Here is a 22,114-nt window from a genome sequence, read left to right as displayed (position 1 = left end):
AACTTCAATGATGACAGAGAATCATTGATTGGCTGCCTCCTGCATGTCCCGTACCGGGGATTGAGCCTGCAACCTGGGCTAGTGTCCTGGTGGGGCATTGAACCATGACCTTCTGGTTCAAAGATTGATGCTCAACCACTGAGCAACACTGGCAAGGCATCAATAGGCAATTTGAATAAAAATGTTTGAAAAAAACTTTTTAAATATTTAGAACAAAAGAGATTAACTGGAAATGCATGGGGACTATCTCAAAAGCTATATCATCTGAAAGCAAATTAAAAAACAATGCCCTTCGAAAGGTATAAATAAATACTAAAGAATAAAAACATTTTTAATTGATGATACATTCTTTAGCTTACTTTTTAAAAACTTATTTAGTAACATTTAGTGCAGGGTGGTCAACTATGAAAAATATCAGAAAAAGATCTCACAGCTCCCAAAATATAAGCCATTGGGCTATCCTGTGTACTAATGATAGAGGCGAATTTAAACATTTAGTCCTGTACTGATATCCCTTAAGTGGTAGCAACAATAATTTGGTATAATTATAAACATTTATTTTAAAAGTTTATTAATGTCCAAGACCTAAACAAACATAGCTATTACCAAATAAATGCATCCTTATCAAAGACATGTTCTTAATAATGGCAAACTCTCCAAAACGTAAAAATAGAGTTAAATACCAGCCTTTTCAAACATAGTGAAAGAATTTCAATACAACAGAGCACCGGGGCCAAAAGAAAGTCGAAGTAACATTCATTGACATTAACTTTTGTGATGACAAAGAACCATGGAGCTCATATATCATTTTTCTCTGATGAGAAAATGTGTTCAGCTTTTTCACAGGAGAAGACTTTGAAGCAAGATCCAAATCAGAAAGCTGACTTTCCTGAATCCAATCTAACCACATAATACTCCAGAACATTCCACGGTGGTACGGGATAGAACTGAACAACTGCAAGGCAGATAAAACTGTACCCTCTCGAAACTATAAATGATGGACATTTTTCTTTCGTGCAAAAAAAAAAGGGGGGGGAGGGGGAGATTTTCCTTTGCCCGGAGCTTGTCATTGTGGACAGGGGATTCAAATGTCAGCCAAGACATGATGACCCAGGCCAACGTTAACACGTTTTATTGTCACCGTCTTCTCCCTTGGTCTCATTCAGGGTTATATATTCGCAGCTCAAACCCTGTTCCTGAGACTCCTCGGGCTTTGGTTTCTTAAGTGCCAGCTCTGCCGGGAGGAGAGAGGAGCAATGCTCCAAGGACTGTGCAATGTCCTCAATGGTCCATTTGTCTTCGGGCAGGGCGTGCTCCTCCAGCGTGAAAGGCCCCTGTTTGGTCCGCGTCAGCTCCAGCACGTTGGCGCAGGAGGAGAGCTCTGCAGCACAGAAGGTGGAAGGGAACTCACAGGGTGAATCCCTCCCCTACCGCGAGCTATGCGTTCAAAGGAGAGAAGAACTCCATTCACACCTCTCAAAACCACGCCCAATGTCAAGTTGCAATAATCCAACTTGAGAATCAAGAACCCTGGGATTCAGAAACGATTAAACAGCAAAATACTATTGAATAACTCGCCGTAGGAACGGCTTTCAAGTCCACACACGCTCTTCTCATCTGACCCCCGAGGCAACCCCATGAGGTAACTGTTTCCCTCACTTGGCAGAGGAAGTAACATGACCTGTCCAGTGTCACAACTGCCAGCAAACACTGGGGCCAGAACTGCAACTTCCTGGCTCTTTGGAAGGCCGTGACTTCCAGTTTTTAAAACACTTGACTTGTACCAAAGAAAATAACTTCTGGAAGGATACATCTTTTTTTTTTCTTCCCCCTACTTTGGGTTGAAATATTTGGTACTTGAAAAAAAATGTTGGTCCTTCCATTCATCATTCCCATCGTCATTTTCTGTCTCTCTCCCCCCTCTCTTCTCTCATTACAAATGTTTAGCTGCAGCTGCCGATGCTGATAATCATGTGCCATAAACCCCGAATGCTTCCGAAGCTGGAGGCAGCCAGAGCCCAGTTCGTAAGGCCAGAACTCAGAGATATGACAAAATAGAAGATTCCCTCTTCTCATCAAAAAAGGAAGATTACTCTCTGGATGATAATTCATAAGACATTTATGCTTACCTTTGCCAATGTCACTGACCAAGCTTCTGATATAAAAACCTCCTCCACACTCAACATCTGGAATGTTAACAGTGACATGGTAAATTGCTAACCGCCTACGAAACCCACTTTGCATAGAAAAGATGCCTCTAAACAAATGTAAAAATGCACTATGCAAACAATCGGGTGATAAAATATTGATGTGCTAAGACATAAATTATTCATCCAGCAGCGTATGTGTTTGTGAGATTGGAAAGTCAGAGTGCGGAGAAAGCAAACAGTGGAGACTCAGGAGCACGTTTTAAATTAACTGGCGAGGCATGCCACCCTAATACCCCAGCCTTGTTCATTTAATAGGCTTTAAGTAGACCTCTCATCTCTGCGAACATGAGCTGAGGGTTTAAAAAAAATATTTTCAGATTTCCGTGTCTTGTTCATCTAACAGGTTTGAAATGGTTAGACATCTCAGCTTTGCTATCATCAGCTGTAGATTTTAAAAATGGTTTCAGATGTGCAATCTCCACAATTACAGCAAACAAACAAAAATCCTTTTTTTTTTTTGGACTATGTTTGGGGTAATATACTACACGGAGAGCTCAGCATTCTTAAGTGTTTTCTTGGAAATATTCCTAGAGAAATCATAAAATAACTAAAATTACATGATGTTCTAAAACTAAATGCATATTTAAACATCTTCTTAACATGGCATAACACAAGTTTATTGGTTCAGAGCAGGGCTCTGGATTATCTTTATTCACCCTTAAAACATGCTCTATTCCACCTGCTTCTAGTCCTGTCATACAAATAAAGCCATTTAAGGAAATTAATCAGAACTTACTACCTGGGGAGTTTAATTCTTTACTTCTTCCCATTAGCTCAAGGGTGGGGACCAGAGCTAAGATAAAAAATGAGCACTAGACCAAATGTAAGTGGGTCAACATGCATGCACTATTTTTGGCTTTGGTGCAAAGACAAGGCTTTTGGCCTATCACAACTTCCAGGGGACAAAATGAAGCATTTAGGGCATCAATGCCATCGGAAAAATCTGAGTTTTCTTCCTTTCACAGATAGTGCCTCCTGTGCCAACCAGCTGCTATGTTTTCATGGGATGGAACAAAATATCTATGAGTGTGTTTTTCTCATTATTTGTCAAACACTTTAAAATCAGGAAACTAAAGAAAAGGAGTGACTTCTTTTTTCAGTTGAACAAAAAGCACACTCTGCCAGATGACACGTTAAAGCAACCAAGTTCAGGAAAAAGGCTCTGGGAAATTAAAGGAACCCTCTTTGGTATGCGCCATGAAATTAAGAGTAGGCTCGATTGGAGAAGCCTAAGAATCCAGAACTACAGCCCTTGTATGTCCAGGACTTTAGCGACTACTTTCTGCAACTAGGAGGTCATAAGATTTCCAATCAAGCAAAACAAACATTTTGGTTTTTAAGTTTATTAGATAACTCAAATTGAATTAAAATGTGCCCTGTGTCCAATAATGCATTTCTGCCCAGGCATTATTTCCATGATCTTTAACAGTTACTTGCAGGTAACAAGGAAGGTGAAAAAAAAAATCACAACACTCACAGATGTCCTGTCCTAAAACGAAAAATGCTTTGTTTTAAGAGGACAAATGAGTACGGATTTTATACTGAAGGTAAATTCTCAGATACTAGCCCAAATGGGGGAACAAATATCCGTAGGATAAATTTTAAAACATTAAATTTTGAAAATATTTACTCACCTACCTTTCTTCATAGAGATCTAGGATATGTTACTTTTAACTTTATAGAAAGATAATATAATACAACATATTAAAAAAGTCTACATAGAAAGGTATTTCTGAACCAACAACCTGTAGGTTTCCTCATTAAATGAGTTATCAAAGGGTATTAACAAAGCCTAACCTTCCATAAATTTGAATTTAAGACTCCTCAATATCCTAGGGACCCATTATATCACCCAAAAGTGGCCAAATACAAAATAAAGGGACAGGTACATACAAACGATTTTTAATTTCTGTCTTACCTAACGTGAAAAACGGTGGCTGGAATTTTTGAAGGGAGATGCTGTACACCGTAACTGGCCTGGCAGGTTTTGCTTCTACTGCTTCTCCTCGCTTCATTAGAGTGGAAAGTCTCTGTCCATCCTTCTTTAATGCAGAATAGCTTACAAAGAAGAATTAAGAAAAGAATGACAGAATTTAATTCCGGATTACAGCATGGAGAGGATGGCTAGGGGCCCTTTGAACTGAAAGTCCTTCTAAGAAAAATGAACTGGTTATTTCTTCTCATCTACTCCAGAAGGGTATCAGGGATAAAGCTCCTAAACATCTTTAAGACAAGCAGGACTTAATCAGAACTTACTTCCTGGGAGTTTAATTTTTTTCCCATTAGCTCAAGGGTGGGACCAGAGATGAGATAAAAAAATGAGCACCAGATCAAATGTAAATGGAATGGTGCCCAATGAGCAATCTTGTCAATTCTATTCTTTCTCTCATTCTTCCTGGAGGTGGTCTGGTCATGTCCTCACTAGACCTCATTCTGGGTGAAGAGCACAAGGCCTCCAGTCACAGGATCTCAGCTATATTCCCATGAAATGATTTCCATTCCAGTAAAATTCATTTTCGCACAGAAGCTATCAAAATGTTCCTGAAAAACAAATAATCGAGTAATCTACTCAACAGATCTTAGCCGTGTGAGATACAGTTTTATTAGACTACAAAATCCTTGGAACAGTCAGAGAAGAAAACAGTTCTTGTGAATACAAATGTTTAATTTATTTCAACAATAATGATCCAAAACAATGTTTATTCATCGCCTGCTGAAATGTTTAAGTCTTTACCTTGGAGGCAAAATTATCATTTGCTATGCCAAGTTTAAAACCTGTCTCACCATACATTTTAAAAAAGCAATTTTTTTCCTTAATTAAAGTGATGTCAACCATTGAAAAATAAAGCTACACATTTACTCAAATTTAATAACTGAACTTACAGGGGAGGTACCTGCATTATATTCCCAGTAAATTTCTGTAAAATGCCTTCAATATCTTCTTGTGTTATTTGATCTGCCAAAAGTGAACAACAAGAACAAAAAGAGTGACACCAAGACAACCACAGAAGTACATGTGCTATTTGCACAGCACCGAAAGCTCTGAAAATTCATTACAACTTTTTCCGACAAAAGCATACACTATAGTGTATGTTTTATCAGCAAATTCTACCTTGTTAAAATGAGTAAGTTACACATTCGTGAGATAAAAGGGGAAGGAAGTCTTATATTGTCTAATATTAAAACCAAATTTCCTTGGCTTCCACTTATTTTCTCCAATAAAAATGATTCAATTATATAAATGTATTTAGTTGGTTCTTACTATGGCCTTTAGAGGAACTTAGGAAATGTTGCATTAGCTACAGGAATGGTCACTGCAAATCCTGCAGTGACCAAAAACGAGGTGGTCAGAAAGCAGAAAAAAACCCATAAGTAAGTTAATGCAGAATTGAATATATCAAATATCAAACATTTAAAATGGTACTGAATAGATTTGAAAACAGTTCTATGGCATGATACACATTTTATACACTCACACTGAATCCTATCCCCCAGAAACGCTGTATTTATCCGTCTCCTTTCCTCCCTTCATTGCTCTTGCAATCTCTGCTATTTTATTTTATTTTATTTTATTTTTCTTTATTGACTAAGGTATTACTTATGTGTCCCTATCCCCATTGCTTCCCCACTCCTCACATCTGCCCCCCCTCTCCTGGTGTCTGTGTCCATTGGTTAGGCTTATATGAATGCCTACAAGTCCTTTGATCTCTCTCTCTCCCCCTTACTCCTACCCTCCCCTACATTCCCTCTGAGTGAACACTCTCAATCAGGAGTCTAACTTTTGCCTCAAAAATAAACCGGGGGAAAAGAAAATATGCATACCAAAGACTTTTAGCATGATTACTAAGCATTTTTTAAACAACAATTTTAGAAAATCTGAATGAAGACATAAATAAAGCTTTCATTATGCCAAAGAATGTATAAGCATATATGCAGAGCCCATGGACAGACGACAGGGTGGTGACAGCCTGGGAGGAGGGGGTCAGGACGGAGAGGGTCAATGGGGGGAGCGAGGGACAGGACATCTGTGATACTTTCAAAAACAGAGACAAATTTAAAAATAACACTCTAAATTAAAAAAAATATATATATATCACAGTCACATTTTCAGCTTGTTTGATACTTTCAACCAAAATAATTCACTATTAATGTACATTTCTACAACTAAAAATTATTACACACTGAAATTCATTATTTGGGATTTTCATTCTTACAGAAGTCTTAGTCAATAACACACTAAATTATACACATGTTCTAAAACTTAGGTCATAGATAATAGAAAGAAATTACAGTGCTTTGTTTTCACTTTGTAGGACATCTACATTTTTTTTATATAAACTTACTATTTTTTAATTTTATTTAAACAATATTAACAAAAAATAATTAATCCACTTTGAATGACTGTCCTAACACCAGAATAAAAATGAAAGGAGAGCAAGATTCAATACCAACACAGCAAGACAGTCTTAACCTCACTGTGACCTTGATTCTTCCAAGCTCAAAAGGAACAAAGGACCGGAATCTACTGTAGACTCAAACAGAGACGAGCGACAGATCTGAAAAGAATTTCTCCAACACCTAGCTGCTCCAAAAAGGCACACCTCAGAAGGCTATTCCGTCCATCCTGTTTTTCAAACAGACGTAGCTCATGATACAAATGAGAATTTTTCCATTAAAATTTTACTCTGCTGCAACATTAAAATGTAATTACTAGTGGCACCTTAGTTTTGCAAAACTTCCAACTCTAGACACCATGCTGGCAAGAGCAGAAAGAAATGCCATTGTTGATAAAATTGCAATAGTTCATAACTTAGCAACACATTTAAAAAAAAATAAGACCAAACAGCTTTCACTGCGAGGCTGGTCTCTTTACTGACATTCCTGCTAATGTGTGTCCTCCTCTGTCCTGTTTGGATGGCTCTTTTCCTGGCATTCCCCCACACAAGATGACAAGATGTGCCTTTCTCAATCTACGTCTGCCCTGTGTCTCTTCTCTGACTTAATATCCCAGGCATTTTTATGGGTTGTGTTGTTTATTCTGCAATTAATCAGACTCGACTTTACACTAAGTGTACACACACACACACACACAAAACATAGGTATGAACTCGATAATGAAATTCTAAGCTCCTTAGAGGCAAAGACAGCTTTTCCTCCCATACAATGTACACAACTGCAATGGCACTCAAGATAGTCTTGCTGAATTTAAGTTGCTGTGAAATAATGCATTTCAAGGTCTAAAGGGAATTAAAAGTGACTAGGCCAGCCGAAACCGGTTTGGCTCAGTGGATAGAGCATCAGCCTGCGGACTAAAGGGTCCCGGGTTCGATTCCGGTCAAGGGCATGTACATTGGTTGCGGGCACATCCCCAGTAGGGAGTGTGCAGGAGGCAGCTGGTCAATGTCTCTCTCTCATCGATGTTTCTAGCTCTCTATCTCTCTCCCTTCCTCTCTATAAAAAATCAATAAAATATATTTTTTAAAATGTTACCATTATTAAAAAAAAAGTGACTAGGCCAATCATTCATCCATCTAATGTTTGAATCACCAGACAGAAAGCCTATGCAAAGTTACTTTGCAATAAAAGTGAATATATTTTATTTATTTATTTTTTATTTATTTATTTATTAAAGATGTTTGTCACAGCTGTATTCGTATTTTTTTTTTAATCTCAGAGGTGTGATTAAACCAAATCTTTTTTTTTTTTAAATATATTTTATTGATTTTTTTACAGAGAGTAAGGGTTAGAAACATCGATGAGAGAGTCATCGATCAGCTGCCTCTTGCACACCCTCTACTGGGGACGTGCCTGCAACCAAGGTACATGCCCTTGACTGGAATCGAACCCGGGACCCTTGAGTCCGCAGGCTGACGCTCTATCCACTGAGCCAAACCAGTTTCGGCTATTTTATTTTTTAAAAATATATTTTTTGATTTTGTACAGAGAGGAAGGGAGAGGGATAGAGAGTTAGAAACATAGATGACAGAGAATCATCGATCAGCTGCCTCTTGCACACCTCCTACTGGGAATGTGCCCGCAACCAAGGTACATATCCTTGACTGAAATCAAACCTGAGACGGTTCAGTCTAATGCTCTATCCACTGAGCCAAACGGGTTTTGGCAAAAGTGAATATAGTATTTTAGTATAAAAGTGAATATGATAAATATTATAAATAAAAATTACGTTCACTACTAAATGAATATGTAAGTAAGTATGCTGGCTATCTCTAAAACAAAGCACTGCTTTCTGTTCGGTAATAGAAACCAGACCCTGGGAAGCAGAAGCAGCTGGAATCCAAATAATAATAATAATGATGATGATAATAATAATTGTCCCTAGGATATAAAAATAAAGACTCTACCTCCATAGGACTTAAGAAGGAATGGAGAATAAAACCTCCAGAGCCAGTACATGTCCAATAAGTAGCCCAGAGAAGCCCATTTGGCAGAAGGGATGGGTATGATCTAAGTGCCGCGGGGTGTGGGTAATTATTCTTTACCCAGCAAATTAATAAATCATCAATGTGACAGCTTTAATTTGAAGTTAATTTTTAAAGCTCGTTCGCATAAAATTAATGCATACAAGATCACGTTACATGCTATTATTTGCTCAAAATGGAGTGCCTCTTTCCATGAACTTGCAAGATGATGGTGCTTAATTGGACTATGAAGTAAGAAATGACACGATAGAGTTTAAAAAGATACTCGACCACGATAGAGCGCTGCCACCATAAGCAGCTGTTACACTGGAAGAAAATACAACAAACAGCTGCTTTGCAACATCAGACCACGGGCAGCAAGCACTGCTACCCCCGAGAGAAGGGAAGGGAGCGAGGCCGGGCCCAGCACCACTTGCTCCGGCGTGGAGGAGCTTTCTGGACTGTGGTGCGGGGAGGGAAACCCCGAACAAAGCACTGTGATCTCGCCACCACAAAGCAGACCTGGGTAGGCGGCGGCAGCTGGAGCTGGAGAGAACCGCACAGCTGTCTATAGGGCTCCCGCTGAGGCCTGGCTCAGCTCCAAGCTGCACATATAGACAGCGGGAGCTGCTGCAAAATTAACCAAAGAACTGGAACCAACGCTCCCACAAGGCTGAAAGACGTGTGAATTCCCACCATCCGGAATGAAGAAATTCTACCGAGACACTAGCAAAGCCTGTCTCAGGAGTAAGGCTAATCTAGACCTGAAAAACGGTCTACTTTACACCAACCCTAATGGGAAATCTACACAAAAGCGACCGGAATTAGTAAGGGAGTTTAGCAATGTTGAAAGACAAAAGGCCATTATACAAAAATCAACTCCATTTCCCTATATTACCAATGAATTGTCAGAAATTAAAAATTTTAAAAATCCAATTATAACAGCATCAAAATTATGCTATTAAGAAGTAAGATTTGTATGCTGAAAACTACAAAAATATGGCTCTGTTTTTGCAACTTTTAAGTTTGGTATTATTTCCAAATTTAAAAAATCATGAAAAATATAAACAACTTGATACCAGTAAATTCGAAAATTTAGAAAAAATGAATGAGGAAGTGGTTGGTCTCACTACTGGGGTAATAGGAACCATATAGCGAGGACACTCACCACAAAAGTACAGAGAGACCAGGTGCTGGGCTGCCTTTAGGTAAATTAAGGAGTGATAACACTAAACACTCCCCAGAAAGCCTACTTATAACTCACAACTAGTGACATAATAACGTAGGTGAAATGACTGTACAAAACTGGTGCATTATAAATAGCATGAGAACTGGGACAGTTGCTAGGAAACCATTTCATTTATCTACCCTTTCTTAAAGTAGTTAAATAAAAAAAAATAAAAAATAAAAGGAATAGTAGAAAAATTAAGCTGGGCTCAGTGAGTTATGCTTTATTTCCAGAGAAACAGCTTTCTCTTTGCCGTATCATTTATGTACTCCAAAAGCAGAGACATGACTAGTTTGAAAGCACTAAACATGGTGCATTTATCTCAACGGCTAAGAAGCTAACTGTAAAATAAATAAGCAAATAAAACAAACAAGTGCAAGACACAGGGAGCATCTAACAGGACAGCCTCTCGGCTTTGTTTCTCATTTACTAGGAAAAATGTCCTATGTCCTGGCAACAAGTGTTTTTCAGAAAGGAAATTATTTGGAAGAATTCTGAGCATTATAAAAATGGACTATAGAAAAAGAGGCAATTATAATAAATCTTTATGAACAAACTCATACCAAATAAACAACCATTTCAAACCATTTTTTTTTTAAATGTACTGGATACTAAAATCACTAGCAGTATCAAGTTAGAGAATTCTGAAGTCACACACAAAAAATTTTCTTGATGTTAAAAAATAGAGAACGTTAGATGAATGCCATACCGTAAGGTTTTTCTTCTGTTATTTTCCCTGTAGAATCCAGCGTGTCGGTAGCTTTCCCCAGCTCTCCAATGGCAATATACCTCTAGGGGAAGAGAAACAGGGAGAAACACAGGCCATAAAGGTAAAGAAAACTGTCATGCATGTTCTGAAGGTCATACAGGATTTTACTAATATGACCAGCTTGTACAAAATAAAGGCAAAAATAATAGACTGCAAGTGTTTTGTTCGTTTTTGATATGTGGGAAGTACAATACATGTGTACGTTGGAGAACATTAGCAAACTTCCCACACCAGCTAACATGACAAAGAAAAATGTGATTTTATCAATAACTGTGGCTTATAAATGGCCTATTTTTTTAAATTTTAAATTCTTTATTGTTTAAAGTATTACATATGTCTCCCTTTCCTCAACCCCTCCATTGACCTCTCTCCGGCTGCTAAAGGGCCTACTGTTGCACAGATTTCTAAAACTAGTTTTGGTTGGGAAGGAAAATTTTCATATATACTTTGAGAATGGTATAATACACTTGTATTATACCATCACAAGTCAACAATTTTACCACATATGCAATTACAGTTGACTTTAAAATAAATCAATTTACTACTTCTTATATGAAATACTAAGACTAATCTTTGTAACCTGATTATGCATTTAAAGAAAAACTAATTATGTAGCTCCCTTAAAGGAAAAAGTCACTTCTAGGAAATGGTCATTATTCACAAGGAAAGAATTAGATCATTCTTAGTTAACTCAGGGCACACTCACTGGACTACATAGTCTTTATACTTTTCTCATTTGGTCAAATTAAAATGTTAATTATAGCATCACATAGAATAGAGAGAAAAATGCAAGGTAGGAAATTCCCACTAAGCAAAATCTGAAGCTATGTCATCCTCATCCTAGGACATGCTTATTGATTTGAGAGGGGGGGAGAGGGAGGAAAGAGGGAGGGAGGATGAGAGGAAGAAAGAGAGGAAGAGGAAGAGGGAGGGAGGGAGGGAGGGAGAAACATCAATGTGAGAGGGAAACATCAATCAGTTGCCTCCCAGCAACCTTTCAGTGTATAAGCCGATGTTCCAACGAACTGAGCGATACCAGCCAGGGCTATGTGAGCGATTTTTAAAAGAGGAAGCTCCAGTTTATTAACAAGATTATTATGCTAGTAAAGAGACCAGACACAAATGAAAAAAAATATTAAACTTCAAATCCTCATAAGCAAGCAGACAGTTTATAACAGCCTCATGCCCCTCTATGAAATAACCTTCTATTATTCAGTTCGGGTTTAATTTTACAAATAAAACACAGAAGGAATGTTCTAATGCATTTGAACTGACGTTTAAATACAGTAGGGTGGAGTGGAAGAGCACAGACTCAGAGGTTAGAACCCTCACTCCACATAATCTGTAAAGTAAGCTAAAGTAGTCTTTCCTATTACAGCCTCATCTCCATTATCTTAAAATGGGGAAAGCAGCCCTAGCCATTTGGCTGGAGCGTTGGCCTGCGACTGAAGGGTTCCAGGTTTGATTCTGGCCCAGGGGGCAGATATATTATATATATCCTATATAATAAAAGACTAATATGTAAACTGTCCCCTTGACCAAGAGTTCGACCAGCAGGCAGGCCCAGCCAACTGCCCATGTCCCCTCCCTCTGACCAGGCTGGCAGGACCCCACTCATGCATGAATTCATGCACTGGGCCTCTAAAATAAGTAAGTAAATAAATAAATACACACACACACACACACACACACACACACATACATACATACATACACACACACATATACACTGAGTGGCCAGATTATTATGATCATGATAATCTGGCCACTCAGTGTATATACACAATCCCACCTTTCTGTGCTATGGGGTCTAAAGTATTTCTCACTGACCTAAATTCTACACGGAGACTGGGTTTTAGAGCTGTTTATGCTCCATGATGTATATCTGGAAAGTGTGAATTCTGTGAATGAATTCATTACAGCATAATTCCACCACATTAAAACCAATGGCGGTCCTGTAGAATTTTCAAAGTTTCCACTGAACAGTGTGCTCTTTGGGATTCATGGCTTCTTGCTGATACTAATATCACTCTAGTCTCCACTTCACTCATCCTCCAGCTCCCTGAACCCCACTAGACAACATGAAAAGCAAGTTGGCTTCTGAACTCATCAGAAGAAAGGAATATGTTTGTATTACAGAGAGTGTACATAATTATTTTCATCTCAACGAAGCGCTGCTTTTTCTGGAGTTTGATTTTGAAAGCCTGTGATTCAAAGTTTCACAAACAAAGGGATATTATTCAGAATGAGGAAGAGCACTTAAAAAAGCACACTACCAAACCAAAAACATGTGGCTCTGAATGCCTTCATTAAAAAGGGAGTGCTTTTGTACAGTTCACAAGTGTAAGCCCTTCAAAACTTTCAGTGTAGCGCTAATGAAATGCATGAATATTAACAAGAGGGTAAAGAAAAGGTACAAACTGAACCAAGTTGATAAAGGGGTTAGCCATGCTTAGATCGTAGAGAGCCAGCTACACTTCACAGGAGCATTATTCGAGTCAATAATGACACTGACTGGTTTACGCTAAAAATGCTACTGTATTCTTGGGGTACACTGCTGTCCTTGAGCACATCCAGGGCGGGAAAGTGTGTATACCCCAACAATCACACTTGTTCAGCTGTTGGAGGAGATATAAGCTGCCTCCTGAGGAAATGCTGGCTTTGCCCACATAGATGTGGGAGCAGCCGGATATCCGGTTAAGGTTGTTTAATAACAACATACATGTTTCTTATACATGTATGTGTATAGAGGGTCATGATGTCAAATGAATTTCTTACTCTGGGTCTTGGTCAAAAAAGTGTGAAAGCCCCTGAATATGAAGCTCTCTAAGATTCCTTCCGAAATCTATTTTTTAAAATGCATTAACAGTTTTAACTGCTTTTGAGAAAAACATCATCTTCAACAAAGTTAAGATAAAATCCAAATAACTTAATAGTTCAACGCATACACGACCTAACATTCAAAGTATAGAAAATACAAGGAGCTAATGAGATAATAATCCTCCTTTTGAAATGCGAAGCACCCAGGAACCAGGTTTCTGTGAGGAGAGGCACCTGGGATTTTCCATTTAAATGACTTCACTCTATGACATTCAGCTTTCCTAGTTCAACACCAAAATGGTTTGTGACAAAAAGAGCTTAAGCCAGAGCCAACAATGTATTTACATTTCCAGTCGTCATATTTCTGGAAATATGCCTGGAATTTACATGTAAAACCTTTCCATAAGATATAATGTGTTTTTGCATACTTGTGGTTGAGGGTGGATAATAAATATTCCAATGAACTCAAAATATTTTATCTGGGGAAAACCCGAACAAATTCCTTAATGTAAATACATCGTTTTTTTGGTTATTATAAAAGTCACTTGTTTATGGTAAAGATTTTGGAAAATACCAAACCACAACAAAAAAGAAAAGAAAAATCATCCATTATTCTGTATCAAAATTGCTATTGCTTATAGTTTAGAGTTAACAAACAAATATTAAGCAACTGGCAAAACATACGCACACATTTATCAGAAACAGATTCTAAGCTGTGTGTGTGTCACTATTTAAGCACAGTGTACATATTTCCTGTAAAACAGTCCAACTCCTGCATTCTGAAACAACGTTTGCATTCTGTGCCTTTTCCACCCCGACATTCTGAAGATTGCAGAGTAAGCAACACTGAATTCTTCTCTAAGGCGTTAACACCCATTTTAACGGAAAAAGACAGGTTTTATGAGAGTTGGTAACGAAAATGTAATGTCAAAGGCATTACATTCTCCAGGGCTTTTTATTTGAGGAAAAGCTAACTTAGATCATTGCCACTCAAAGTGTGGTCCAAGATCCGATGTCCATGACGAGATTGATTTCAGAAAACTAAGGCGTTTAGAAATTTATTCAGCAATGTGACAATGCTGTAACGTTTTAATTACGTTTTACAAAAGTCATCAATCGGTCTGCAATGAATTGGAAAACAATTTTAAACAGTCTTTTACCACCTTTTTCTTTTTAAACAAATTAGACAAAACAATTTAGACAAAAATCACTTTATCCACTATATATATCCCCCTCAGAGCGAGGGTTTTAAAACAAAAAGCTTAGTCCAGGAACCTGCTGAAATTCTTCTCTACCTACTGTCCTCCATAGGCATTTTCGCTGGTCCGTAGCCCCACTATTGTAACCCAGTAAACTAATCCAATACAGAGGTCATTATCTCTTAGAACTGGAAGAGACCCTGAAGAGGATCAAATCATTTTTCCCGAGGAAAACCTGAGGCCCAGAAAGGTTAACCACTTTGACATCTCGTTTCTCTCTCCTTCACCCCGCCGTTTCCTCCTGAGGGTTCCCCCCTGAAGGCCTGATGCAGTCCATGGGTTTCAGCCACCCCCAGTCCTGCACAGTCCCTCTTCTCCCTCCTTTCAAGAGGCTCAAAAAAAGTCAAGGCAGCTGAAACCAGTTTGGCTCAGTGGATAGAATATCAGTTCCAGACTGAAAGGTCCCAGGTTTGATTCCAATCAAGGGCATGTACTTTGGTTGCGGGCAAATCCCCAGTAGAGGGGGTGTGCAGGAGGCAGCTGATCGATGATTCTGTCTCATCGATGTTTCTAACTCTCTATCCCTCTCCCTTCCTCTCTGTAAAAAATCAATTAAAAAAAAAAAAAAAAAAGTCAAGGTTACTCTAACAGGTGAATGATGTAACTTAGCCTCTTAAAAGAAGCCAAATTCTTCTCTTCAGCAAACATTTGCAACCACTGAACAAAGCATGTGTTTGTTGAAAAGTGCACCTTTTATAAAATGGTATTGTTTCTATAAAAATTCCAAGGTTTATTAAATCTGCCAATAGAATTTATGGTAAGTAACCTTGCATCTAAGAAATATAATTATATAAAAAATAGATGATTTTTTTAAAGATATGGGCACAGCAGAGTTTTTGCTTTTATCAATCAAATTTGTTTTTCAATCTTGGATTTCCAATGTATAGTCCTGATATTTTTAATTCTCAGGTATGATTGCGGAGTCTGTGAGGAATACTCAGGATGGACACCCACTCATGCAATTTGTAGAGTTTATTTCTTACTCGATAAAATCCAACACATGGTCATTGAGGAAAATATTCAAGATAAAAAGAAAAAGAGAACTATTGCAGTATTCTTACCTTGGATCCTGACAACATACTGGTCAACATTTTTGTTCCCCTTCCAATTCCAATCACTAGAAATCAAAGAAAGAAATATTAGGACACTCTATTATGAAAAGTAGGTTTTTAAAATATCTACATATTCTGGTCATAATTTCCTGGCATACATAAAGTTTGGAAGAACATATATTTAGCATAAATTGAGGACTTCTAATACTCCTACTCATTGAGCTTGTCATGCAGCTAAGAAATTCTGAGGAGGGAATGGAAGAGGGATAGAGGGATAGAGGGATAGAGGAAGGGAAAGTGAAAGAGAGACAGAGAGAGAGAGATAGAGCGAGAGAGCGAGAGAGAGAGCGAGAGCGAGAGAGAGAGAGAGAGAGAGAGAGGGAGGTTTATTTTCTTTCTCGAAGTGTAAAATATGGTAGAAACCTCAACCAGGTCATTTACATAATAACAAGTCTTAGAAAAATCTTAAAGAATTCACTGGAATTTTATACGGGCATCAGCGAAAAATACATGGTACAATTAGCCATGGTATGACAGTCTTTTGACAGAGTTCATTATTAAACAAAGCAAAAGCTATCATCATAGCTAATGAACCATTTAAAGACGATTATTGCCCAGCTTTACACAATCAAGAAAACAGAATCATTAACAAATCAACCCAGCGCTAAGAACACGTGGTAAACGAGAGCCTGGAGAATGTCTGCTCACATAGACCATAAGTACAACGGCCCGCCTGTCTCTTCTCTGGCAAACATTATTTAACCACATGATAACACATTTCACTAGTCGAGCATAACAGGATATAATCATTTCTTCACTAAACAGTGAGCAAATGTTCGTAAAAATTGAAATATTTCTCATCAATGGATACAATTTTGTATAAGAACACAATATAATCACCACAATTCAGAATAACAAGAAGAGGAGAAATGATTGGCAAGCTGAGTTATCATGAATATTTATAGCATACCACTCACTGAGTTTACCACTTACCAAATTCCACTTTTAAATGTTTTCCATTCATTCGCTCATTTAATCCTTATAACACACCTAAAAGGTAATGCGATTATCCCTATTTTATGGATAGGAAAGTTGAAATATAGACTAAGAACTTTGCCCCACATCTCACAAGTTAAAATTCAAATCAGACTGGCTGTTCCTTTTCATCCTCCTTCCCGCCTTCCTCACCCAGGCTTTCTTCCCACTGCCTGCCGCCAGCCTAAATCTGCCTAAACCTCTGCACGCCTAACTCCTACATCCTACCCTTTCCCCCAATCCCTACCATTTCTGAAAACCTATATTGTACACTACAAGGCCTCCCCTACCCCAACAATCCTCAATAGGGTCCCAAAGCCTACAGTACCAACTCCTAAGCAAAGTATTCAAAGTCCACCCCTGGGAACCCAGCTCAAATCCCAACTCCTTCATCAGGTCTATCTCAACCCTTTTTAAGCATTCATGATAAAAGTAATATTAGTTTCAGGACTAAGATAACAACTGTCTGCCTCCACTATGCTCTGTGGAGCATAGTACTCTTCAGACGATAGCTGGTACTACGGGAGGCAAAAACTTCCTATAATAATTACAACAAAGACTCAATGCAATTTGTTCCCTTCAAGAATCTCCAAACGGTATTTCTTAAGCATCTGCTATGCGCAGGGTCCCAAGAAGAAGACTTCGAGTGGAATAGCACATTTTCAGACTCTGAAAAAGCTTAGAATCTTATTGGGAAAATAAAACTCAGACAAGGAAAATCACAAGTGCTCCCCCTCAAAAGCTGCCTGGATCAATGAGTGAATAACACTAAATAACAATATTACAGACGATGATTAAATGTCAAAATGAAGAGAGAGAACAACTGCCGTAGGAGGTAAAGGAAGTGGCACGGTAAGTGGCTGTCAGGGCCAGAGAATGCTTCCTTCAAGCATTGCAAACGGGGATGTGCAGGATTTGAACACAGAGCAGAGAGGGCCATATTCTAAAGATGCAAGGATGGGCACAGTGGGTTTATCAATTACAGTGCAGGGGAGCGGGCCGGGATGCCAAACTGATTGCTCTGCTAGGTCAGTCACCCAGAATAACAAAATCCGAAACAAGAAGGCATCTGAGAGTCACCCGGCTTAACCCTCTCATTTGGTACCCAAGGTGACCAAGGCCCGTAGAAGGCTGGTGGGCTGGGAAAGTAGGATTTTAGGAGGATTCATCCAGAAGGGGTACGTAGAGAAATTGCCTGGAGTTGAAACCCAGCCAACCATGCAGCTTTCACTCAAGGGACAGTCTGCTGGACAAAGATTGTACTCAACTTTCCCCCATTCAAATCGATCAAAACAAATCAGAGTCCCATTTCTGTTGTGCCTGGTGTGTAGGCACGGAAATAAAAAGAGCCGTGTTCAGCCCAGAAGGAAGTTTACATCGGCAGCGCAGAAAAGCAGGTGGGCAGGCTTCCCACGTGGGAGACAGCATGGCCGCTGAGTCTGGGAAGGCCAGTGGATGTGAAATATGCCAGAGTGGACTGAAAAGGGCCCGGCTCTGTCTTATCTTTATCTTCTCTGTCCTCAGTCCATGTTTAGTCTTAGTTAGTGGCAGTGACAGTAAACTCCCATCCGCAGCTCTTACCCAGCACGCCCCCGGCAGCACTGTCCAGGGTCCCTCCGTGCCCGATTTTCAAAGTCTGCTTTTTCCTCTTGGCCCATTCTGGAGAAGGCATCCCAGCTTCTGTGAGAGCAAACGGGGTGAAAAAGGTAATTACCAAGACCAAAGCAAATGAAGTAGCGTCTTCACAAATATGGGACGGGGAAGGAAGATGAGGTATTTAAAACAAATAAAAAGTATTATATACACTTAACAATTTAGATTATGACACCATTACTAGCAAAAAAAACAGATTTAAAAATGGATACTCCCTAATTACGAAAATTATAGTATTCCCAAATCAGTGATCTAGAAACTAGGATTCATTTTTTCAATCAGGAAAAGATTATATTTTTTAAAAGTGGGTAGTCCTGGCAGGTGTAGTTCAGTGTGCCATGTATCAAAAGGTAGTTCCCTGGGGTTCAATCCCAGGTGGGGGGCATACAGGAGGCAGCGTACTAATGTTTCTCTTTTTCTCTCTCTCTTTTTTTCTCTCTCTCTCTTTCTCTCTCTCCCCCTCCCTCTACTCCTTCCTCTATCTAAAATAAAATAATAATAAAATAAAAATCAATAAAAGTATTTTTTTTAATATTTCAAAAGAAAAATAAATAAAAAGAGCAACAACAAAAAAGAGGATGCCCACCTGTTCTATCTCATATTCTACTAAAGATAAAATGAAATAATGTTATCTGAAAGTGCTTTGGAAATGGCAAAACACTCTACCCGTAGGTAGCTGTTGTTGTCATGGTGTATAAGAATGTATTAAAAAATACTGGCTCCTGGACTTCAACTAAGAAAGGAGAGGAGCAGGAACGGCTGTATTGATCCACACCGGCCAAGCCGGCCAAGCCTTCCTTATCACCAACACCAAGAAGACAGAAGACACAGCAAAAGAAAATGAAAAGAGAGGAGAGAGAAGAAAAAAAAAAAAAAAAAAAAAAAGGAAAAGGGCCAAAGCAGAGCAATAGTGAGAAGCCAGAAAAACCGTGCTGGGTTGCTGAGCCGCTGAGCCTCACCACATAACCACTCCCTACGGAGACAGAACCATGGCTTCTGGAACAGCCTTCGGGCCGCTCTCTGAGTAGGACACAGGCATGCTGCCTGCTTTAATATAAACCTGTAAGGCCCGGCCTGGGCTGCCCACTCTTCTCCTTTCACTTACAACCTGTTACGGATCTCTCATCCCTGAGTTTACAGAAACCTTTGGTGGAATTCTTTCTCTTTTCAGCTTGACATTCCTGGGAGTAGAAAGGCCTATACATTTACTGTCTTCCTCCTGTGTCCAAATTTACCCCTTTCAAGCGTGAAGGCATATCACTCTACTCTGCTGGAGTTTGGTTCGCCCCACTGGTACTATTCATGGATGACTATCTAGTAAGGTCTTTTCTAGCCATAAAATTCTGATGTTCGGGCCTAAAAGATTCAAACAGGCAAAGAAGAGTAGGGATTTTAGTGTGACATGAATCAATGTAAGGAAAGGCAAGGAATGTTAATACACAGAGGTCAAGACCACTGACTGGGGTTGTCAAACCGGCTGGCATTAGATTCTGGTGCCCTGGAATCTGTCTCTTTAAGAACCATCCCAGGTAATCACAACAGCCAGTCAGAAATGCTTTGGGGAAGGCTTGGTGTAGCTTATATAAATACAGAAGAGGCCAATCACCAGCAACACAGAAATGGAGCGTAGCAATGAGGATGTCTGTATCTGAGTGAGCAGCTTCCAGAAAAAGCCACAGGCATGTCCAGCAATGCCCTGGCACATCAGTTCGAACCAAGTTTCAAGAAGAAACTCCAGTTCGTGGAGGCAGATTAACCAGAAAGCCAGGATTTGGCTTTGATCCTATCAGAAATCTGTCAAAGAAAAAGAACAGTATTCATTACCTTGAGGGTCAAAGAAAAGCCTTCAGTTTAGCTAACAAGTGGGGCCAAATGAATGCAGCCATTTTGTGAAAGGAAACAACCCCACAAAGCCTGCCCTGGATGCAATTCCTTCTCTCAACATCTCCTTTGTCACCCAGCCCTACAGGCAACAAAAGTATAAGGCCAGTTTAACAAAAGAAGGAGTAGGCATAAAACTGGAATAAAGCATCTGCAAGAGGGTGCCTATTGCCAATAAACATGTAAATCTGTATGTGTATCAATGTTTCAACGAACAAAGTCTTAGCAGGATAATTTGCTTTTGCATTTTTAAAATAAAAATGTCAAGTTTGCCAGGGGATAGTCGATGGTGAGATGGTTAACTCCTGCACTGGTTGAATGAAAAGATAGGCCAGGACCAAAGTCTGAGGATCTCACCAATCTAGCTAAACCGTTTTACCACCAAAGGCTGCCGAAATTACAAGGCCACCAGCTCAGGTGACGGGTGAGAGTTACTTTTCACCTTCACATCCCTCCAGGCTAACACAGATCGGATTACTGTAGGTGTCCAACAAATAGCTAAGGTTCCTTGATGCCACTGCCTGAAATGATCTACTAGGCCTAGCAGATGGTCTGAGAGAACCTTCAGGCTTTTCCGATGTTCTTCCGGTGTATATGGCAAAGCAAACGAACAAAAAGAATGCTCCTAGAGAAGTGACCAAGTTCTAGTGAGTGTTCCCAAAATGTGGCCCCTAGACTACTGACACCAGAATTACCTGGAGCAATAGTTTAAAAACGCAGTTTCCTAAAAATATCCCAGTCCTTGGAATTACAAGCTCGGGGAGGGCAAGGGCTGGGAATCTGTACTTGCACAAGGGTCTCTAATACTTCTTAGGCCCGCTATGTGAAAACCTCTGCACTAAACCTTGGTTTATAAAAGGAACACGTGTCTGCATTTCCAACATCCTCTCCCATGCAACTTCAGAGGCACGGAGTCAGCGCTTCCTTTGGGTGGCGTTCCCCGACGTGAGCTACACCGGAGGCTCCTCCGGGGTCAGATTACAGCAAGGCCAAGTGCCAGGCTGCATTTGTGAACGCGTGGGCTTTGTTGTGTTTTGTTCCCTCGGGAGAGACAACTGCCAACTAGGCTACAGGACGCCCCAGATGTCGAGACGCCCCAGATGTGGGTCCAGATCTACCGCAGTGGCCACTCTCCCTTTCATCTCGTGAGCCTTGAACCATGGCTCCCGCTTTCCTCTCGGCCCCCACCCGGGCTGCAGTACCTGCCAGCAGCTTCTCCTTCAGCCGATTCAGCAGCTCGGCTGAGGTGGGCCCCTTGGGCTTGTGCACGGCGAACACGCCGCTCAGGGACAGCAGCTTCGTAGCCAAAGCGGCCTTGGAGACCCTGGCTCCGGGCCCCATCCTGGCCGCGGCCGCCACCGCCACCGCCGCGGCGGCAGCGGCTCCTGCAGCCTCAGGGACTGGGGCTGAATCTGCTTCCCAAGACGACGACGACGGTGACAACGCTGCCGCCGCCGCCGCCGCCTCAGCAGAGGCCATGCTTTTGCAGCCCTGGTCTGTTTTGTACCTGCGGTCGCGCCCTGATGACGCAACAAGGAGCGCGCCCGACTCCAAAGCGGTGCTGCCGGGTGGGTGGGTCACAAGGGCTTCTGGGAGTTGTAGTCCACGGACTCCCTGCGCAGGCTGAGAGGCAGCTGTGCCTTCGGAGGGCTGTGATGGAGTAAGTGGTTTTTCTCTTTTACTCTCGTTTGCTTCTTCGAGTATGTCAGTGCGGTGCCGCAGGTGTCATTTAGAATGGCAAGAACTAAGCTGTTGTACCCAAACACCAAATCTGTGAGTATTTTCGGC

General features: G+C 40.2%; 1 protein-coding gene across 2 annotated transcripts; it reads right to left on the bottom strand.

The window, feature by feature from the left end:
* Positions 1-104: 104 nt before the first annotated feature.
* TRUB1 (TruB pseudouridine synthase family member 1) lies at positions 105-21,831 on the bottom strand. Of its 2 annotated transcripts, XM_036439162.2 has the most exons (8): positions 21,529-21,831; positions 18,374-18,472; positions 15,767-15,822; positions 10,567-10,648; positions 5,094-5,166; positions 4,129-4,268; positions 2,130-2,186; positions 105-1,381 (listed from the first exon to the last, which is right to left on the bottom strand). In XM_036439162.2, exons 1-8 carry the CDS (start codon positions 21,803-21,805, stop codon positions 1,122-1,124), a joined length of 1,044 nt encoding a protein of 347 aa, XP_036295055.1. In that variant the 5' UTR covers positions 21,806-21,831; the 3' UTR covers positions 105-1,121. The 2 variants fall into 2 exon arrangements, with proteins under 2 accessions (XP_036295055.1, XP_036295056.1); XM_036439163.2 differs by lacking the exon at positions 2,130-2,186.
* Between the last annotated feature and the right edge of the window lie 283 nt (positions 21,832-22,114).

The sequence above is a fragment of the Pipistrellus kuhlii genome, unplaced genomic scaffold (genome assembly GCF_014108245.1).
Source record: "Pipistrellus kuhlii isolate mPipKuh1 unplaced genomic scaffold, mPipKuh1.p scaffold_m20_p_15, whole genome shotgun sequence".
In the NCBI taxonomy this organism is placed as follows: Eukaryota; Metazoa; Chordata; class Mammalia; order Chiroptera; family Vespertilionidae; genus Pipistrellus; species Pipistrellus kuhlii.
Note: the sequence above shows the minus strand (reverse complement) of the source record. Positions and strands in the feature narration are given on the sequence as shown.